The 22,177-nt window shown below is 35.7% G+C and overlaps 1 protein-coding gene across 19 annotated transcripts in view; it reads right to left on the bottom strand.

The window, feature by feature from the left end:
- The window catches only part of COP1 (COP1 E3 ubiquitin ligase), a 264,253-nt gene that overhangs the window by 98,339 nt on the left and 143,737 nt on the right, over positions 1 to 22,177 (bottom strand). For all 19 annotated transcript variants that reach the window (XM_031658336.1, XM_003893610.5, XM_009194948.4 and 16 more), the window contains 3 exons: positions 8,324 to 8,467; positions 5,865 to 5,973; positions 5,337 to 5,418 (listed from right to left, as the gene is read on the bottom strand). In XM_031658336.1, the coding sequence (XP_031514196.1) occupies positions 5,337 to 5,418; positions 5,865 to 5,973; positions 8,324 to 8,467 (335 nt within the window). The remainder of the gene's footprint in view (positions 1 to 5,336; positions 5,419 to 5,864; positions 5,974 to 8,323; positions 8,468 to 22,177) is intronic.

The raw sequence follows: 22,177 nt of genomic DNA, 5'->3' as shown, positions 1-22,177 counted from the left end.
GAGGATCTGGTACCATTCCTTCTGAAACTACTCCAAACAATAGAAAAGAGAGAATCCTCCCACCATTTATGAGAGGCCAACATCATCCTGATATCAAAGGCTGGCAGAGACACAACAAAAAGAGAATTTTAGACCAATATCCCTGATGAACATCGATGCAAAAAATCCTCAATAAAATAATACTGGCAAAACCGATTCAGCAGCACATCAAAAGTCTATCCACCATGATCAAGTGGGCTTCATCCCTGGGATGCAAGGCTGGTTCAACATTCGCGAAATCAATAAACATAATCCAGCATATAAACAGAACCAAAGACAAGAACCACATGATTATCTCAATAGAGCAGCCGACAGCCCAATGCCTTCATGCTAAAAAACGCCAATAAAATTCGCACATGGAACGCACTTCAAAATAATAAGAGCTACTAAGACAAACCCACAGCCAATATCATACTGAATGGGCAAAACTGGAAAAAATTCTTTGAAATCTGGCATTACATTGTAGGGATGCCCTTCTCACCACTCCTATTCAACATAGCAGTTCTGGCTAGGGCAAACAGGCAAGAGAAAGAAACGGTGGTATTCAGTTAGGAAAAGAAGAAGTCAAATTGTCCCTCTTTTTGCAGATGACATGATTGTATATTTAGAAACCCCATCGCCTCAGCCCAAAATCTCCTTAAGCTGATAAGCAACTTCAGCAAAGTCCTTCAGGATACAAAATTAATGTGCAAAAATCACAAGCATTCTATACACCAGTAACAGACAAACAGAGAGCCAAATCATGAATGAACTTCCATTCACAAATTGCTTCAAAGAGAATAAAATACCTAGAATCCAACTGACAAGGGATGTAAAGACCTCTTCAAGGAGAACTACAAACCACTGCTCAGTGAAATTAAAGAGGACACAAACAAGGGAAGAATACACCACGCTCATGGATAGAAGAATCAGGAAAATGGCCATAATGCTCTAAGGTTATTTATAGATTCAATGCCATCCCCATCAAGCTACCAATGAGTTTCTTCACAGAATTGGAAAGAACTGCTTTAAAGTTCATATGGAACCAAAAGACCCCACATTGCCAAGACAATCCTAAGCCGTTAGAACAAAAGCTGGAGGCAACCCTCGCTACTTGACTTCAAACTATAACTACAAGGCTACAGTAACCAAAACAGCATGGTACTGGTACCAAAACAGAGAGATATAGACCAATGGAACAATAACAGAGTCCCCAGAAATAATACCACACATCTATAGCCATCTGATCTTGGACAAACCTGACAAAACAAGAAATGGGGAAAGGATTCCCTATTTAATAAATGGTGCTGGGAAAATTGGCTAGCCATAAGTAGTAAAAGCTGGAAACTGGATCCTTTCCTTTACCCCATGAAAATTAATTCAAGACAGATTAGAGACTTAAATGTTAGACCTAAACCATAAAAACCCTAGAAGAAAACCTAGGTAATAGGACATAGGCACGGGCAAGGACTTCATGTCTAAAACATCAAAAGCAATGAGAACAAAAGCCAAAATTGACAAATGGGATCTAATTAAATTAAAGAGCTTCTGCACAGCAAAAGAAACTACCATCAGAGTGAACAGGCAACCTATAGAATGGGAGAAAATTTTTGCAATCTACTCATCTGACAAAGGGCTAACATCCGGAACCTACAAAACACTCAAACAAATTTACAAGAAAAAACAAACAACCCCATTAAAAAATGGGCAAAGGATATGAACAGACACTTCTCAAAAGAAGACATTCATACAGCCAACAGACACATGAAAAAATGCTCATCATCACTCGCCATCAGAGAAATGCAAATCAAAACCACAATGAAATACCATCTCACACCAGTTAGAATGGCAATCATTAAAAAATCAGGAAACAACAGGTGCTGGAGAGGATGTGGAGAAATAGGAACACTTTTATACTGTTGGTAGGACTGTAAACTAGTTCAACTATTGTGGAAAACAGTGTGGCGATTCCTCAAGGATCTAGAACTAGAAATACCATTTGACCCAGTCATCTCATTACTGGGTACGTACCCAAACGATTATAATTCATGCTGCTATAAAGACACATGCACATGTATGCTTATTGTGGCACTATTCACAATAGCAAAGACGTGGAATCAACCCAAATGTCCATCAGTGACAGACTGGATTAAGAAAATGTGGCACATATACACCATGGAATATTATGCAGCCATAAAAAAGGATGAGATCGTGTCCTTTGTAGGGACATGGATGCAGCTGGAAATCATCATTCTCAGCAAACTATCGTAAGAACAGAAAACCAAACACCGCATGTTCTCACTCATAGGTGGGAATTGAACAATGAGATCACTTGGATACAGGAAGGGGAACATCACACACCGGGGCCTATGGTGGGGAGGGGGGAGGGGGGAGGATAGCATTAGGAGATATACCTAATGTAAATGATGAGTTAATGTGTGCAGCACACCAACAAGGCACATGTATACATATGTAACACACCTGCACGTTGTACACATGCACCCTAGAACTTAAAGTATAAAAAAAAAACAACAACAAAAACAAACAAACAAAAAACTCTTATAAGAAAACTTATGGGAAAACCTTCATGACACTGGATTTGGCAATGATTTCTTGGATATGACACCAATGGCATAGACAACACAAGAAAAAATAAACAAACTGACACGCTGGACTTCTTCAAAATCAAAAAAAATTTTGTGCATCAAATAACTCTATAAAAAAACTAAAATAAATATATCTATTGTAACATGGTGCTCTCACTAATTTAGAAATTCAAGGACAATTTTTCTTTCTTTTCCTTCTTGCTCTTTCTTCTCCCTCTTCCCTCTTTTTCTCACCTCCCTTCCTCCCTCTCTCCCTCTCCCTTTCCACACCACTCTCTTCTCCCTCCCTCTCTGTCTTTCTTTTCTGAGATGGGGTCTTGCTCTGTCATCCAAGCTGGGGTACAGTGTGGCACAATCATCAATCACTGTAACCTTGAACTCTTGGGCTCAAGAGATCCTCCTGCCCACGTCTCCCTAGCAGCTGAGACTACATGCGCACACCACCATGCCCAGCTAATTTTTAAAATTTTTTGTAGAGACAGGGTCTCATACAGGCTGGTCTCGAACTTCTGACCTCAAGCCATCCTCCTGCCTCAGCCTCCAAAATTGCTGGGATTACAGGTGTGAGCCAGCATGCCTGGTTGACGATTTCTTAAATCAACGAAAAAAGATATTCCATTCTGTATATAGTATGAATAAACAACTTGCTACTCTATGGCCCAAAACTTTTTAGGGGCAATCCAGTCTTGTTTGTTTACCTTTTTACAGAATAGGCTGTGCTCCATTATTTTATTTCTTTTATGTATTAAAAAGGCCAAAGGGAAAGGTATAACATGATGTGAAATAAACTTTCCAATGCTAGAGCTATCCTTGCCTATCAAAACAATACTCTGAAAGTTACAGGCAGAAAAGAAGAAAAAGGCAAAGAAATTAAGGGTGGTAATTCTAAGATAAAATAAGTCTGTTATCATAGCTTTATACATTTAATAGTGAGAAGAACCACAGCAAAACAGCACATTAAGGAAAAACAGAAAACAGTGAATAGTAAAGATAAATACACAAGAAACAGAAAAGAAAGGTCTATTAAATTGGCAAAAAGTGACGTAGAATTTTGCCTTGATATATAATGAACTTCATTAAGAGATTTTAGTATACAATAGAAATTTAATAAAATACAATGCAGCATACAGACATTTCTAAATATTTCCAGGAAAAAAAAGGTTATTCGGTGGTATATCTGTCTAAAGGACTTGGTTATAAGATAGCAGCAATTCTAAATGTCTCCATGTGGAATGAATCTAAAAACATCATTAAAATGAGGATGCAGTATATTCATTTTTCATTCACTCAAGAAGAGAAATCACTTTCTCTGCTTGGATTTTTTTTTTTTTTTTTTTTTGACAGAGTCTTGCTCTATCATGCAGGTTGGAGTACAAAGGCGAGATCTAGACTCACTACAACCTCCGCCTTCTGGGTTCAAACAATTCTCACGCCTCAGCCATCCCCAGAAGCTAGGACCACAGGCATGCACCACCACACCTGGCTAATTTTTGTATTTTTAATAGAGACAGGGTTTCACCACATTGGCCAGGCTGTTCTCAAACTTCTGGCCTCAAGTGATCCACCCACCTGAGTCTCTCAAACAAAGTGCTGGGATTACAAGCGTGAGCCATTGGGCCTGGCCCCTGCTTGGATTTTTAAAAAAATAATCAGTAGGCTGGGCGTGGTGGCTCACACCGGTAATTCCAGTACTTTGGGAAGCCGAAGCAGGTGGATCACTGGAGGTCAGGAGTTCCAGACCAGCCTGGCCAGCATGGTGAAACCCCATCTCTACTAAAAATTTTTTTTAAATTAGCTGGGTAAGGCCAGGCACAGTGGCTTACATCTGTAATCCCAGCACTTTGAGAGGCTGAGGCAGCTGGGTCATGAGGTCAGTTTGAGACCAGCATGCCCAGTATGGTAAAACCCCATCTCTACTAAAAATACAAAAATTAGCTGGACACGGTGGCATGCACCTGTAAGTCCAGCTACTCAGGAGGCTGAGGCAAAAGAATCACCTGAACCTGGGAGGCAGAGGTTGCAGTGAGCCAAGATCACCCCACTGCACTCCAGCCTGGGCAGCAGAGCGAGATTCCGTCTCAAAAAAAAAAAAAAAAAAAAATTAGCCGAGTGTGGTGGTGCACACCTATAATTCCAGCTACATGGGAGGCTGAGGAAGGAGAATCACTTGAACCTGGGAGGTGGAGGTTGCAGAGAGCCGAGATTGCATCACTGCACTCCAGCCTGGGCAACAGAGCAAAACTCTTATCTCCAAAAAAAAAAAAAAAAGTGGCTCACGCCTGTAATCCCAGCACTTTGAGAAGCCGTCAGCAAAGCAGATCACAGATCACTTGAGGTCAGGAGTACAGTACCAGCCTGGCTAACACAGTGAAACCCCGTCTCTACCAAAAATACAAAAAATTAGCCAGGCATGGTGGTGTGTGGCTGTAATCCCAGCTACTAGGAGGGTGAGGCAGGAGAATTGCTTGAACCCAGCAGGCAGAGGTTGCAGTGAGCCACAGTCATGCCACTGTACTCCAGCCTGGGTGACAGAGTGAGACTCCATCTCAAAAAATAAAACAAAACAACAATAATAATAATAATAATAAATAAATAATCAGTAATCACAAAGGACATGAGTTTCAGTAAATGTTTGTATTTCTGCCAATGAAAGGAATTAAGGTTAGGAGGGCCAGGGAGAAGGAGGTGCTGAGAAAGAGATTCAAATAGTACCTTTAGCATCATCAGAACCTGAAGCCAAGAGTTTAGGATCCATCAAATTAAAGTCAACACTCCAACACCTCTTCTCATGCTCCTGGAAGCAGAAAGAAGACAGTAGCCTCAGACAGAATAGAGATCTCAACATGAATAAAGCAAGAAAAAAAAAAACTGGTATCAATTTATTGTTATGGGGAGAGGGAAAGAGAACAGGCTAGAAAACAAATGAAAAGCAAATAAGATGTTGATATAAAGTATGTCCAAAACTTTTAATATACACATTTACCGAAATTATTGCTTTCAGAAATTTATTTGATGCATTCTACAAAGACCAAAGTCTGAAGAAATGCTTCAGAAAAGTATCTGGTACCAAAAAAAGGAGACTGAAAAAAAAAAGTATTTGGTATTGCACAGGTGTTACACAGGTATAAAAAGTACTAAATAGTGGCTTCAAATCTGTAATTATAAAGCACATGAAGTTCTAAAAGTTTTAACAAAATAAATACATGATTCATATAACATGTAACTAGTACCCTTATTTACCTGATAGACCTTTGACCTCTGTCCCGTGAATCCATCCCATAAAATAACAGTGCCTTCATAATCACTGCTAGCTAACAGGTTCTTATGGTAACTACTCCAACTGATACAGCTGAAAGAAATATAGTTAAAAGTTACTTTACGTAAAAATAAATAATAATGGGATAAAAAGAATTTTAATGTGTTCAGAAAGATTTGCACTATTTTAAAACGGCCTCTATCAGTTCACAATCATTATTCTGCCCACAACATACCTGGGAAAAGATGTATCAATAATTTTGAAATTTTAAAAATAAAAATTAACAAGTAATGACCCTAACCACTTTTTACTGTGATCACTAGCTGTTAAGATGGATGTGAGTCTAGAGCTATCATTGGCCATCTTTGATACATGAGGAAAGGATGTCTATCAGTGAAGGTGATACTGTCTAGAGGGCTCAAGGCATACCATCGCAGAATGACAGACCTGATGAGACTGTTTAACGCCCTGGATCCAGTTGTGCCAAATCATATAAGCCAAATAAACTACAGTGAATTGGGTTTCTGTATTTACATCCCAAAAGTCTTGACTTGAGTAATTATAACTTACGACTACAATTCCAATTAAAAGCATCTAAAAGTTAGAATAAAACTTTTATCATTTATGGTTCTGGCTATTCTCAAGTGCTCCAAACGTCTACATCATCTAAAAACTTCTGCTGAGATACATATCTGCATCATGCATATAGTAAAGGGAATGTATACTATGGAAGAAGCTACTTAGAAGGCAGTTAATGTAGGTAACTTCTAAGACATGAACACAAGGTCTTTTGCTTTCTACTAGTTGCACTGATGCTAAATTTCAGAGACTGGAAGAGTTCATTTACATTTTTAAATACTTTTAATTAGAATTTCTGGTAGAAATTATGTGGAACAGTTAAGAGCCACAATTTGAATTTAGGTAGACTTGAGTTCAAATTCCAGATCTGTTACTTACTAGCTGTGGCTCTGGCTAATTTAGTTCACTTTCACAGCAGATGTGCTCCAAATCTATTTTAGGAATCCTTAAGTATTGATCCTTTCAGCCCCAGGCCCACTGCTTTCAGCCTTGAGCGCTTTCACTATTTATTACAATGCACCAGGAAGTATTGCACATTTTTACATGTATAATTACAGAACAGGTAGATAGCACATTTAAACCTTCTAATTCACGTTTTCATTATGTAATACATTATGAGTACTTGTTATGGGCCAAGTATTGTTCTGAGTGCATTATGGGGATTTTTCAAAAGTACAATCCTGTTAAACAGGTATTGTGGCCTCCATTTTATAAATAAGGAGCATGAAATGTTTAAGGGCACAGACTCTAGAACCAAACTACTTCAGTCTGAATCCTGGCTCCTCTATATAAAGGTATATAATCTTAGGCAGGTTATTTACCTTTCTGTGCTCAGCTTTCTTTGTATAAAATGGAGCAATAATGATAACTACCTCATAGGTCTGCTAAAGACAAAGCACTTAGGATAATGCATGATATATAAGAATTCAATAAAGTTGTATCTAATTCATGTTATATCCTCTTCATTTAGGACATAAACTATAACAGATTCTCAATGACGAGTGCCACAAATGAATGGGAAAGCTCACCAATTATCAATATAGTATTTTTATAAATGAACTAGAAAAAAGAAAGATATAACAAATAAATTATACAAAGACTGTAACAAACATACTATGTATGTCATTCATAAAGATAAAAAAGGTTCAAGGATGGCTATTTTGAAAATGTTCAAAGTTCTATACAAAGTTATTATTAGATGATTTCCTCATATATTTCTCTTTTAAAGCCAATGCTCGTGATAACAGCTTGGGAAGCTTGTTTAGAAAAAAAAAAGAAAAAGCAGATTCTAGAATTTTTCTGAGATTTTTTGGGGAGCAGATCAGGAGCAGAGTCTTAAAATACTGTTAATGTTTAAGAGTATTTTAGGTTTGAAAAGCACTCCTTATAAAGTATAATCTCTAATACAGAAAACATAAACACCATTCCTTCAGTGAAAAGCAGAATATTATTGTAAAAAAAATTCTTAAAACTAGAAACAATTCTAATATGTTGAGATATGTGCATGCTAGGGGAAAAATTCATGATGTTTAAATACTATTCATAAGCTACATTAATCCTTATTCAGTACTCCACAGAGTCTCCAATAACCATCTCCAACAAACAACTTTATTTGATTAAATGAAAGAAGAACTTTCATTTGGCAACTGGAAAAAAAAAAAGGCTAACCTCACAAGAAAAAAGCAACCAATATCTGTAAGAAAGATGATCTAAGTAATAATATATACTCTGTATACACAGTACAATTATAGTGTTCACCATGAATGAGCAAAAAGTGTCATGCAAAGGTAAAATAATTTCTTGATAATTACACATGCAAATTGTTACATATATACTACATCATGCCAAGAAAATATGAAAATACCTGATTTTCGAATTGCAGGTCATTTCATTCTCAGGATAATGAATATCCACTGCATCCTGGATGACAGTGCCATATTCATAGACTTTAATCTTCTTTGTAACCCCAGCAATCGCAAAATAGTCACAATCCCGGTCAAATTCAATACTAAGGGGAAAAAGTGTATGACAACATTTCAGAATTTGCAACTTTCTATTTCTAAAGTAATTCTGTCTACAAGGATAAAAGATCTACTTCAAATGCCTTCAAATTGTACTAGGCCTCATAACACATATCAAATTAAAAGTGGTTGAGATTTGTGTATATCTACACAATTGTGCACAGGTGTACTTTTGTTCCTAGACACCTGACATGCTTTTCATTCAGTTCTAATAACCATGTTACAGCTTACTGAGAAAGATTTAATGGCGTGAATCATTTGATATACTAAAAGCATGCCAAAAGACAATTATCAACTAATGTTTGATACATTCTAGTTATTTCCCTGCCATTTTGTGAAGACGGTAGAATTTCACAATATTCAATGTTATTTTTAATAAATTAGTATATAATTTGAATTACTGAAGCAATTGGGTGATGACAAGGGGATAGCATACAACAGAACAATTAAATTATCATTACTTTTTCCCAAATTCATATCTAATCCCCCTCCCCAAACATCTCTCTGAATTATAAAACGCCAATATGCATTCCCCATACCACAAGAGGTTAAATAAGTGAATAATCTCCCTTCCTTTAGCGTTACTTAGAGAATTCACCCTCTCTTGCTGATCATTTTTATATAAGCTCCAAAACAAGCTATTTGAAAGCAAGTACAAGATCATACTCGCTTTCATAGAACTTGGAGCCTAAGCAAAGTTGTTTTTATATAACCAGCTAGAAATCTAATTAGCCCAATGGTAGTAAAAGTTGAAATGAATCATCACACACATTATTCCTCAATATGATTTAAGCATCTTTTCTAGAGGTTTAGTGGTAAGAATTTGCACTGATCTACAATTAATTACATAATAATACCTAATATTCATTAGTCATTCACCAACTACTAAAACACTTTGCATGTATTAACTCATTTAGTTCTCATAACAACCTGTGATACATGTATTAATATTCTCTACATTTTACAGATGAGAAAATGAGGATTAGAGGTGAGGTAAATTGCCCAAAGTTAGTCAGTTTGTAAGTGGCTGAGATGGTATTCAAACACAAAGTAGTCTGGTTTCAGTGTTGGTATTAATAATTACTATGCTTTTATCACAGATCAAAGCTCTTAATGTAAAACTCAAAGTGTAAAGGCTAAAGGTTTAAAATCTAATATGTATGAATGTGTCTTCAGTATCTATGTATGTGTGTTTCTTCTCTCAAAATGCCTAGCTAGTGCTCTGCATCTATTAAGCATTCATTTAATTCATAAAAATACAAACACCTACATACAATAATAAAAACATCCATTTTCTTAATGGATTACATGTGATATCCATTCACAGAACAGTTAATGATTAATGATTTATTAAGAAGCTTGCTGAACTGATGATGATAAGAAAGAGACACATTAAGAATATTTCAGGCTGGGCTCGGTGGCTCATGCCTGCTATCCCAGCACTTTGGGAGGCCAAGGTGGGAGGATCCCTTGAGCCCAGGCACTTGAGACCAGCCTGGGCAACATAGTGAGACCCGATCACCACAAAAAAATGAAAAAATTAGTGAGGCATGGTGATATGTTCTTGTCCCCAGCCACTTTGGAGGTTGAATCAGGAGGACTGCTTGAACCCAGGAATTTGAGCCATGACTGTGTCACTTACACTCCAGCCTGAGTGACACAGCAAGATCCTATCTTAAAAAACAAGAAGAAGGAATATTTCCCTTACAGACACACATTGAGATGCCCAATTTTCATTACAGCTTTAAACGTTTCCTTAATTTTATATAAATTTTAAAGAATTAAAAAATTTTTTTACAGAGATGGGGGTCTCACTATGTTGCCTGGGCTGGTCTTGAACTCCTGGGTTCAAGCAATCCTCCCAGCTCAGTCTCCCAAAGTGCTGGGATTACAGATTTTAGGCGTGAGCCACAATGCCCAGTCAATTTTTAAAAAATTTTTATTCAGTTAAGTGTTACTGACTAGAGTACAATTGAGCAAATGTTCCCTCCAGTAAAGTATGATACTATAGCAATGCAATAGATTTATTTGTACAACCTCAACTGAACTGCTGCCTCAGCTACTACTCGCTGCCATGTGGATTTTAATGCACCGTAACTATAATGATGACAACTACTCATCTATCCCAACTCAATTTACACCCATAGTCTCATGTCACTGAAGGAGAAATACTACTTTATCTAGTAAAGGACAGAGTTATTATCAGAACTGAAATCCTGTTTTTAACTTAGGAGGTTTTGGTATAGCTGAGATTTCAAGTGAACCAGTGATGTTATCACTAAATACTTTTTATCCACCTACACATATACATAGCTAATAACTCAACACCATTCCAATGTTGTGCCAGTAAAAGTATGCCATTACTAAACTATTAGTTTTAACATATATAATATGTTTAAACACTAACCTATCAAAATAATAGCTTAAATATATTACAGGGAGAAAACTGATGCATAGGTAAAAATGCTATCAAAAGAATTCAGATGATGACCTAAATATGTCTATTATTTCTTCTGCTGGTAAGTACCCTGTTATTCAAGACAGCTCTCTCTCTTTTTTCAACATGTTATTATTTAGTGACATTAGTTCACTTTTAACTCTCATACTAAGAAGTTAACTTTTTGTTTTGACTTTATTGCTACTGTTTTCTTACATTTTGGTTATGTTTTGCTTTTAATATATTAAGGTATCAAGAACCTGTAGAGTATGTTTTAAAAAATATTTTGGGGGTAACAAGATCTTTCTATAGTGTAAAAATAATAGATTTTAACAGAAATATTAATCAAAAAGTATAAAGAATAGTATTATTTCTAGAAAATACTGATTAAAAAGGAAAGAAAGACAAACAGGTCCCCCCCACCACCCAACCACCTTTTTTAATGGAAGAATTTCCACATCACTAAGACTCAGGATTTAAGTACTTCCAGATACTGAAGCACCTGCTCCCTATCTCTGACATATTTAATCATATATATTCTCAAACATCAACGTAATGAGATTCTAAAAACAGATCATGAACTAACTGAAATGGACACTGTAATTTTCAGGTGCAGAGAGCTTTGTAGAGTTAATACGAAACAGATGACCTCTTATATAACAGTATGATATTTCAGTTACTTTTATTATGAAATCTGGTAACACAAGCAAAAGTACTTCAAAAGTTAAACAGTGACTAGTTAGGCTGAGACTAAATAAAAGGTAAACTAATTGAAATGTTGCTTATGCAATTAAATTCAAAAATAAATTTTAAGTCTTACTACTGTTATACAATGTTTATTTCTGCCATCCACTGTCAGCAGTAATAATAAAAACAACAGGTTTATGAAAATTTACTGCGATGACAAATTCAATTTCACAGAATTTGTTTTTTATTTCAAAACACACAAGTATACTTTTGAAAAATAGTGTTTCTGGGGACATAAACTGCATTTTTCTTTCACATTTTGAAATATTTCAACTGTTAAAAGAAAGTGACTTATATCAACAGCTGAAATATGTAATTCAGTTGTAGGAAACTAGTTGTATTCTTTGTCAAAAAGGTCATTAATCAAGTGATTAAGCAGCAAGGCAAGAAATCGCACAGGACAGCTGATTAATGCATACCTCCAGTACAATGTGGCATGAAGCAATGAAAGCCGTCTATAAGCCCAAGCAGTGAATTTTGTCAGTGTTTCCACTGTCTGTCGTATCTTTTTGCAATTATAAGTATTAACAAACATGGATTAGTGTCCCTGGATGCTAGAGCCCAATTTATCAAATTAAAATATAAAGTAAGAGCAGTTGTCAAAGTTCTCATTCTCATTCATTACCATGATAGTGTGCCTCAAGAGCAGGTAACTATAACTTCAAAGAAACAAAACATAATTTTAGAAACTGGACATTTTAATGAAAAGTGATAAACAGATCTTTAAAAAATACAAACGAGTAAATTAAGAATTGATGTTACTCAACTTTCTTCCAATCAATACTACTTAAAACTTCCATAACATACATAATGCTTGAGATGTATCAAGCATTGTTCTAACCACTTTACATAAATTTACAAGCTTCAAATCTCCACTGTATAAAGAAACTGAGATATACTGATGTTAAGTAATTTGTCCAAGGATACACCAGATAATTCAAATTTAAGCAATTTAAGCAATTAAGATTGAGTCTATGATCTCAATCATCATGCAAACTTGCCATGCAATTTCAATTAGAACAAATGAGCTGGTCTTCAAAGAACATATACATAGGCAAAATAAGAATAATAACACAGAATAATAATATACATTATATTAGATATAGTGATAATAACACATAATAATTTAGCCTGTGCAACAAGTTAAACATAAAGGGATAAAAAAAGAATAAGGTAGCCTCACCGGGTTTATAATTAATAGAAGAGATTACAGACAATATAAGCAAATGTCAAATGATAAGACAAAATATTGATAGAGGAATTCAGGAGGCAATGATTATTGGGGTTTATTCGAAGAAAAGAATGAATCGTGAATATTTTCAGCCATCAAATGTCCAGAGTGCCAGTTATCTGCCAGATACCTAGCTACTGAAAAAACCAAGATGTTAAAAAAAAAACCACATTACAGTTATGTGCCATTTAAGGACATCTTATGTTCCCATAAATTATAATGAAGCTGAACAATTCCTACCCTAGTGACTTGCAGTGCAACAACACGATCCTCAGGTTTGTGGAGAAGATGGTCATATCAGCACATATGAGGGCTACCTCATTTTGTCCCCTATGGTTGCACAGATTTACATCGTCTGGATGTATCAAATTATTTAACCAGGAACATTTCATTTCTAGTCTTTTACTGTTAAACAATGCTGGAAAAAAAAAAAAAAACAAACCCCTTCTATATGTGTCAATTGCCACATAAGCAAGAATACTCTTAAACACACCCAGAATATGAAGCGCTAGGTCAAAAAAATATGTATACTTTTCTATTAAGTAAAAGCGAAATCTCTCTCCACCTAGATAATGCCATTAATAATCACAATTTCTCCCCTAAATGTTCCCTTTGCTTTCTCATTCTAACTGAAACCCAGCTCTCCCCTGAATATACTGCTTCCTCAAAGTCTTCCCACATTCCATGTTCAAAGAGGCCTGGAAAGTAAAGTTGGTGTCCTTACTATACACAGCTTCTTCTAGTCATTTTTCTCTCTCCTCCCTGAAACCTCCCAGCTCAAAATCTCCTGTAACATATACCATCCAGTAAGTGTCCTTGATGCTCCTTCTACCAACCCATGAGTTCTTGGAAATTCTAACTTTCAGCTCACTGTCATTTTCTTAAAAATTATTCCTTTCATAACTGTTATTTTAGTAACTATATATAGATGATTAATATCCTGGTCTATCAGTTTTCTTGACTTCCTCTTCTCCAAAGATCTTTTATTCTGCCCACTTCCACTTCACACAACCATGACCACACCCTAAACACTTTTCTTCGTTACCAATAACTTCACTCCCTCCTTCACCTTATGACATAACACTTTCTGACAACTACTTCCATTCTTTCCAGTTGATTCATTGTCTCTAACAATCCCTCAAGGCCAATGTGATCTAAAAATCTCTGGATCCTATAACCACTGCTCCTCATTCTGTCATGTATTTACTTTCTTCTTTCCCAACATAAATTACATGGCCAGTAAATATAACTCCCTCACACAACTTTGTACTCGGTTACCATTTTCATTCTCTTATCTTTCGTACTTTACCTCCCTGGCAAAACTAACCCTAGATAAATTTCTCTACTTACTCTACATTTGAACTGGCAGATTTGAAAATGGTTAGAGAAAAAACAAGCAACCATGTTCCCTGGTCTCATTTTAAATTCATGATCACTATCCTTAAGGGGGGCACTTAACACTAACTTCATAGGAAACTACTCTCATCCTCTCACTCATAGAAAGAAGTTACGTAATTTTTTTTACTCTTCACAAATTTCCCATACCTTCACAATCACTCTCAGCAAATTATTCCTTTTTTGTTTCTGAGACGGTGCCTCACTCTGTCACCCAGGCTGGGGTGAGGTGGGCGCGATCTTGGCTCATGCAACCTCTGCCTCCTAGATTCAACCGATTCTCCTGCCTCAGCCCCCCAAGTAGCTGAGATTACAGGCGTGTGCCACCATGCCCAGCTAATTTTTGTATTTTTAGTAGAGACAGGGTTTCACTATGTTAGCCAGACTGGTCTCAAACTCCTGACCTCAGGTGATCTGTCTGTCTCAGCCTCCTAAAGTGCTGGGATTACAGACATGACCCACTGTGCCCGGCCAAATTATTCTGTTTTTAAGTGTACCGAAAAATATAAAAACAGGAAGATACTTTCCAAAGGCTCCCACTAACCACATCTTCCACTTATCAGCATTTATACCAACATGTTTTGATATATTCTGTGGCCTTTCTTGTCATTCTGAACACATGTGCTCCTAGATGTAACCAAAATATATACTTGTGCGGTAAGTTCCATCCTTGCTTACCTACTCAAGGATTCTTTCCTAAATTTCCCTCCTCTCTCCTGTATCAATCAATTTTTCCATCTATCCTGGATCTTTTCCATAAGCCTTTCCGTGTTCTTCTTCCTTTTCAAGTAAAAAACAAAATACCTCTTATAATCCTATTTCTATTTTAGCTACTATCCTATTGTTTTCCTTTCTAATACCATAATTTTACAAAAAAAAAAGTTTTCCATAATCTCTCCTCTCATTCTCCTTAACTCACTGGAATCAAGTTTTTACCTCCATCACTGAAAATGCTGTATGAAGGTCAATAATGACCTCTAGGTTGCTAAAGAGAACAGTCAAATCCGAATTCTGACCTTCCTTAAACATCAAGAATAGCTGACATAGATGATCACTCTCTCTTCCACAATAGAGTGATTTTTCTCCTATCTTACTGACAACTCCATCACAGTCTACTTTGGTCATTCCTCCTCATCTTCACTTTGATAATAAAGCATCCCAGGCCGGGTGCAGTGGCTCAAGCCTGTAATCCCATCACTTTGGGAGGCCGAGGTGGGTGGATCAGCTGAGGTCAGGACTTTTGAGACCAGCCTGGCCAACATGATGAAACCCAGTCTCCACTAAAAATACAAAAAAATGAGGCGTGCATGGTGGCAGGCACCCGTAATCCCAGCTAACTCAGGAGGTTGAGGCAGGAGAATCGCTTGAACCCGGGAAGCAGAGGTTGCAGTGAGCCGAGATCACACCATTGAACTCCAGCCTGGGCAACAAGAGCAAAACTCCATCTCAAAAAATAAACAAAACAAAACAATATAAAATAAAAGCATCTCAGAGCTAAGCTAAGCTCTTGTACCTCATCTCCTTTTTATCTTCCTGGATTTCTTTGGTGATCTCATATGGGCTCATGGCTTTCAATCTATACAGTACACTGATGACTATCAAATGTTTGTCACCCAAACCAGACCTCTCTCTACACTACTACCCTATGTGTACTTGACAGCTCCAATTTTAATCTAATAGGATTGTTAACCTGTCTGAAATTGAGTTGCTGAATCCCCTGCCAAACATCTAGTAATTTCTTCCAGTTTTACTTGATTAGGTTGACTAACAATTTTCATCTTTTGTTTTTAAAAGCTCATGAATTGATTTAGTAATTGTTTTTCACAATGTATTCTTATTTTTATATTTATTTAATTTCCTTCTATTTTATTTAGTTTACTTTGTTCTTTCTCTAATTTCTTTACTTGGATGTTTAATTAAATTGTTTTATATCTTCTTTATCAATATTTTTTCAGTTAATTCCTTTAGAGTAGTTAATTCCTTTAGAGTAAGGAGTTCTATTCTGGGCACTTTTAGCTATGTCCCACAGGTTCTGATACACAGAAGTTTCATCACACTGGTCTGATTTCCATTTTGATCCTGGAGTTGCCAAAGAAGCTATTAAATTTCCATGTGGTATATTTTTTCTGTTTTGTAAGTTTGTAATAAATGTTTCATTTTACCGTGCTGTGTTCAGAAAACGTTAATTTTTATATTCTATAATTTGAGATTTGGTACATGATCTAGATTCTTTACATTTTCTGATGTTCCATGGACAATTTAAAATAAGGTATACTCTTTATAAATGTTCGTATATGTGTTCTAGCTTGTTAATTATGTTATTTAGGGCTTCTACAGTTTTATTAACATTTATTTTTTGTACACTTAATCTGTCATGGACTCAGATCTAAGTCTCATACCACTAAATGTGTTTATTTTGTCTTACAGTTAACACAGATATTTTTTAATACATAAAGATATTTACAATTAGACTTATACTTCAGTGTAGACTGAACTTTGATCATTATAATGGGTGCGTGTGTGTGTGTGTGTGTGTGTGTGTGAGACAAGGAGAGACTGATTTCATGCTTTCTAGCCTGAATTAAATCTTACTTTCAACTTTCACATTTCAAAGTCTTAAGAACTCTTTTATATAAGCACAGATTTGTGGTTTGTTATAATCTACTATAAAAATATTTTCTTATTGATAGGAAGTTTAGCCTATTTAAATTTATCAATCACATGTTTACTTTTGTATCTATCATCTTATTTTGTGATATGTTGTTTCAACTGCATTTTTAATTAAAACAAAGTATTTGACCACCTGATTTCTTTGTTTTCTGTGTTAGTCTCCTAAATGGGAATTGTAGTATTTCTGTCTAGTGACTACAAAATTACTTTATTAATTACTACAGAAAGAAATAAAGGATTCAATGTACCTACTAAGTTTCTACTCTGAGCAAAGGATAAAGTTATTGTTGCCCTTACTCTTCCAATCCTACTGATTATATTGTCTCACAATCTACATTATACCTCCAAAAATATTTATACTTCTCATCCTTATGCAAATGAACATCCTATAATTAACAGCGCATAGAAATGAAATCCACTTTACATAGAAAGACAAACGACCCCTGCATTCCCAATATTTGCTGAACATTCCAAACTTACTAATTATAAGTAGGTATAAGAATCTTATTATCCATTATATTGTCTAATGCAGGTATACCTGCTGTGTAGTTCTGAAATGATTCTAAATATTTACATAGTTTGCTACATGAATGATATGCTTTGCTATAATAAGAATTTAGAGTGTATTCCCTCCCCACTTCAAGAATGTGGCCTCTTATCAGATCCCATACATGAACTTGAAACTTCTCCTCCTCCCCTCTGGAATGTGATACTACACCTCTCCTCAGATCCCATATGTGAGTTACTGACTTCAACTACTGAACTTCAAACATATATAAACCTAAGAGCTTGATAGCACTTTGAGAGCTTAGTTTGTGTCAAGTTTGACTCTGTCAGCCACTTCTGAGAAGATGGAATGCTCAGGTTGTGACATGGCTTGGAGCTTTGAAGCCTTGCTTTCTAACACCAGCACGGCCCTCTCACTTCAAGGGACCTTACAGATAGTTGCGGATCTCAGCTGTGCTCACACAAAAGCACACTTCAATGTTTAATTAAACTTTACTTTCCACTGAGGCCTGCTTCCATCCTAATTGAGCAACCAGACTTTAATAATGTTGGAGCTCACTCACTATGTGGTTAATGTAACTCATCTATCAAGTGTATTCTGTGTGAAACTTGTTCACATTATTCTCTCCCTCTTAAGCACTGTGAACCTAAGAAAAAAAGTATCTTTGTATGGCAATAAAACAAGTGAGTCATAAATTATTCTTTGATCATCTTCTTATTTTAACCATACAGAATAGCTAAGTATTTACAAATTAAAATCATCTTTTATTTTCCTTTTATTTCTCCTTTATATTAGAATTAAGACATTACAATTTTTTAAAAATTGCAGTCAGGGAATTTGTGAAATCTTTATTTTATTTATTAATTTATTTATTTGAGATGGAGTCTTGCTCTGTTGCCCAGGCTGGAGTACAATGGTGTGATCTTGGCTCACTGCAACCTCCGCCTCCCGGGTTAAAGCGATTCTCCTGCCTCAGCCTCCTGAGTAGCTGGGATTACAGGCACACACCACCACGCCTGGCTAATTTTTGTATTTTTAGTAAAGATGGGGTTTCACCATGTTGGTCAGGCCAGTCTCGAACTCCTGACCTAGTGATCCACCCGGCTCGGTCTCCCAAAGTGCTAGGATTATAGGCATGAGCCACTGCGCCCAGCCAATATCTATTAATTTTATGTCAGAACAGTGTCAGTGGTTCCAACAAAACTTCATTTATGAACACTAGAATCTGAATTTTCACGTCACAAAATATTATCCTTTGTATTTTTTTTCAACCTTTGCAAATATAAAAAATATTCTTAGTGTTACAAAGTCAGGCAATGAGTTGAAATTTGGATTGCAGGTATTAAGTTTGCTGACCTTAAACTGTTTTTTTAATAGCAACCTGCTAGACAATTGCTGACCTTATTCTGAATTAATGGATGGACTTGATTTTATATCATAGGCACTAAATTTAAGCCACATTTTAAAGTCTATGCATATTTTTATTCTATTATTTTTATTAGGTGGCTCATTTTGTTTGAATTCCATAAAACCTCAAGATCTTGCTTTAAAACAACTACTTTAAAAAAATTTACTTTCCTATTCCTTCTGGCTATCACTGAATAGCTAAAACAAATAAATACACTACCTGATAGATTATATTCTGAAACACTTTTGTGAATATCAAGTGTTTATCTTGTGATAAAACATCTTTCTCCTTAAAGCACTTAAAATTAAAGATGCATCTTGATGCCCTTTAAAATCAATATTCTTAATATCAACTTTTGTTCATTTAGAACATCTAGTAGAGAAAATAACAAGAGCTGAAAAACAAAATATATTTTTGTATCCAAAGTTACTATGACATTTTGTCCTCTTTAAAATGTTTTTAATAAACATTTTGAAATGTGTATTTCGTAAAAGTACACGACTCAAAAGAGAATCATATGAAAGCTAGTTTCAGTTCTTAACTTTTGAAACTGCAAAATAAAATACATCTAATTTCTCAGTACTGTTCTCCAGCAGTTATTTACAAAGCAACCAATAGGACCACAATTTTAAATCGGTAATGTCATTGCTGTGATGTTTCATCAGGAAATCATAAAACTAAGATATAAAGAAACTATTTCATCCTACCAAGAACTAATGTGGAGCATAAGTTTATAGTTTAGAAGAAAATTTCATCATTTATATTTAAAAATGTGTCCCCAAAATATCAGTTAACACAGAAGACTTAAAAAATCAGAAACCCATTTTGTGTTTCTTATAAAAACAAGTAGTAAAAAACACTGAAGAAAAATATAAAAGAAAATGTGAGTTTTACCAGATAAATGCGTTCAAACCATTGCAGCAAGAAAAAAAAGAAGAGCTCTTATTCTAAAACGTATATGGAAATGTAAGGGACTTATACTAGCCAGCATAACTTTTGAAAAGAGAAACAAAGATGGAGAACTTATATTATCGAATTTCAAGCCTTAATTATAAAACTACAGTAATCAAGAGCAGACATACAGATCAATATAACAGAACAGACAGTTAAGCAGACTCACATATATATAGTCAATTCATTTTAAACAAAGATGCCAACAGGAAAAGGTTACCTTTTGATCAAATGATGCTTGGAACAAGTGGGTATCTATATTGGGAGGAAAAAACTGAACCTCAGCCAGGCATGGTGGCTCACACCTGTAATCCTAGCACTTGGGAGGCTGAGGAGGGTGGATCACCTGAGGTCAGGAGTTCCAGACCAGCCTGACCAACATGGAGAAACCCCATCTCTACTAAAAATACAAAATTTACTAGGCATGGTGGCGTGCGCCTGTAATCCTAGCTACTTGGGAGGCTGAGGCACGAGAATCACTTGAACCCGGGAGGCAGAGGCTGCAGTGAACTGAGATCACACCATTGCACTCCAGCCTGGGCAACAAGAGTGAAACTCCACCTCAAAAAAAAAAAAAAAAAAAAAGAAAGAAAGAAAGAAAAAAGAAAAAAATGAACCTAAACCTCACAATCTAAATAAAAAATAACTTGAAATAGATTATAAGCCTGTAACTAAAAGCTAAAGTTATTACAATTATAGAAGAAAATATAGAAGAAAAATCTTCGGGGCAGAAACATTTCTACAGGGTAGAAAAATTTTTAAACTGGATGAACTGGAATTCATCAAAATTAAATACCACTCATGTTCCTTGAAAGATGCTATTAAGAAAACAGAAAGATGAGCCTCAGGCAAGGAAGAAAAATTTGATAACACATATATCTGAGAAAGAACTCACATCCATAATATAAAAGGAATTCTAATCACTAAAAAAGAGAAAGACCTGATTATTATTATTATTATTATTATTTTTTTGAGACGGAGTCTTGCTCTGTCGCCCAGGCTGGAGTGCAGCAGCGCGATCTCGGCTCACTGCAATCTCTGCTTTCCGGGTTCACGCCATTCTCCTGCCTCAGCCTCCCAAGCAGCTGGCACTACAAGTGCCTGCCACCACGCCTGGCTAATGTTTTTTTTTTGTATTTTTAGTAGAGACGGGGTTTCACCATGTTAGCTAGGATGGTCTCGATCTCCTGACCTCGTGATCTGCCCGCCTCAGCCTCCCAACGTGCTGGGATTATAGGCGTGAGACACAGCGCCCAGCTGAGAAAGACCTGATTTTTAAATACTGGTCAAAAGATTTGAATAGACAATTCACAAAAGACATACAAATGGCTAATAAGTGCATTAAACACCACTAGTGATAAGGGAAAAGCATAGAAAAATAACAAGAAAATGCCATTACATACCCACTAATAAAATGCCTGATATTTAAGAATAACAATGCCAAGAGTTGCTGGGGATTTCGAACAACTGGAATTTTTTTAAGTGTTAATTAAGGTGCTAAAATAATCCAATCACTTTAAAAATCATTTTGGCAGCTTCTTAAAATGTTAAACACATCCTAACCATACAGCATAGCAATTCCAAATCCCAGTATTTACCCAAAGAAATAAATATAAACATTAATATCCAAAATGACCTGTATATGAATACTCATTATTCATAATAGTAACAAACTAAAAACCCAAACAAGTTTATTCAAATAAATTATACAATTATTCAAATGAATAAACTGTAGAATATTTAGACAATAAAATACTACTCAATAAGTAAATAAACAAATTATTAATATGGGCATCAACATGAACGAATATCAAAAACAAGCTGGGTGAAATGAGCTAGACACAAAAGAATAGATACTGTATGGTTCCATTTACGAGAAATTTTTAAATGGCTGAATTATTTTATAGTGACAGAAAGCAGATAAATAGTTGCCTGCAGCAGGAGTTTGAAAGAGGGGCGGAATTAACTGCAAGTGGTGGAAGAGTAAATTTTTGAAAACGTTTTATATTTTGACTGTCATTAACACAAATACCAAAAATCAAACTGAATGCTTTACTGTATATAAATTATACTACAGTAAAGGTGATTTTAAAAACTATCCAACTTGTGATTTTGTATTTCTTAAATTATGTAAATCAGATTGCAAATTAATCTCTCTCAAGCACAGATCAAAGCATCGAGTTTTATAACTTCAGAAGTTATCCACAAAATCACCTACTGACGTGGGTGGGGAGAAGGGAAGAGGAAGAGAGAGAATGTGAACACAACTAAACATCATTAGTGGTAGAAAAACAGCCCTGTTTCAATGTTAGTATGATATAGCTAAGTTGCCTAACCATAGGTTAGCTTC

Source organism: Papio anubis, chromosome 1, assembly GCF_008728515.1.
Source record: "Papio anubis isolate 15944 chromosome 1, Panubis1.0, whole genome shotgun sequence".
Taxonomy (NCBI): domain Eukaryota; kingdom Metazoa; phylum Chordata; class Mammalia; order Primates; family Cercopithecidae; genus Papio; species Papio anubis.
This window is presented reverse-complemented; position numbering and strand designations above follow the sequence as displayed.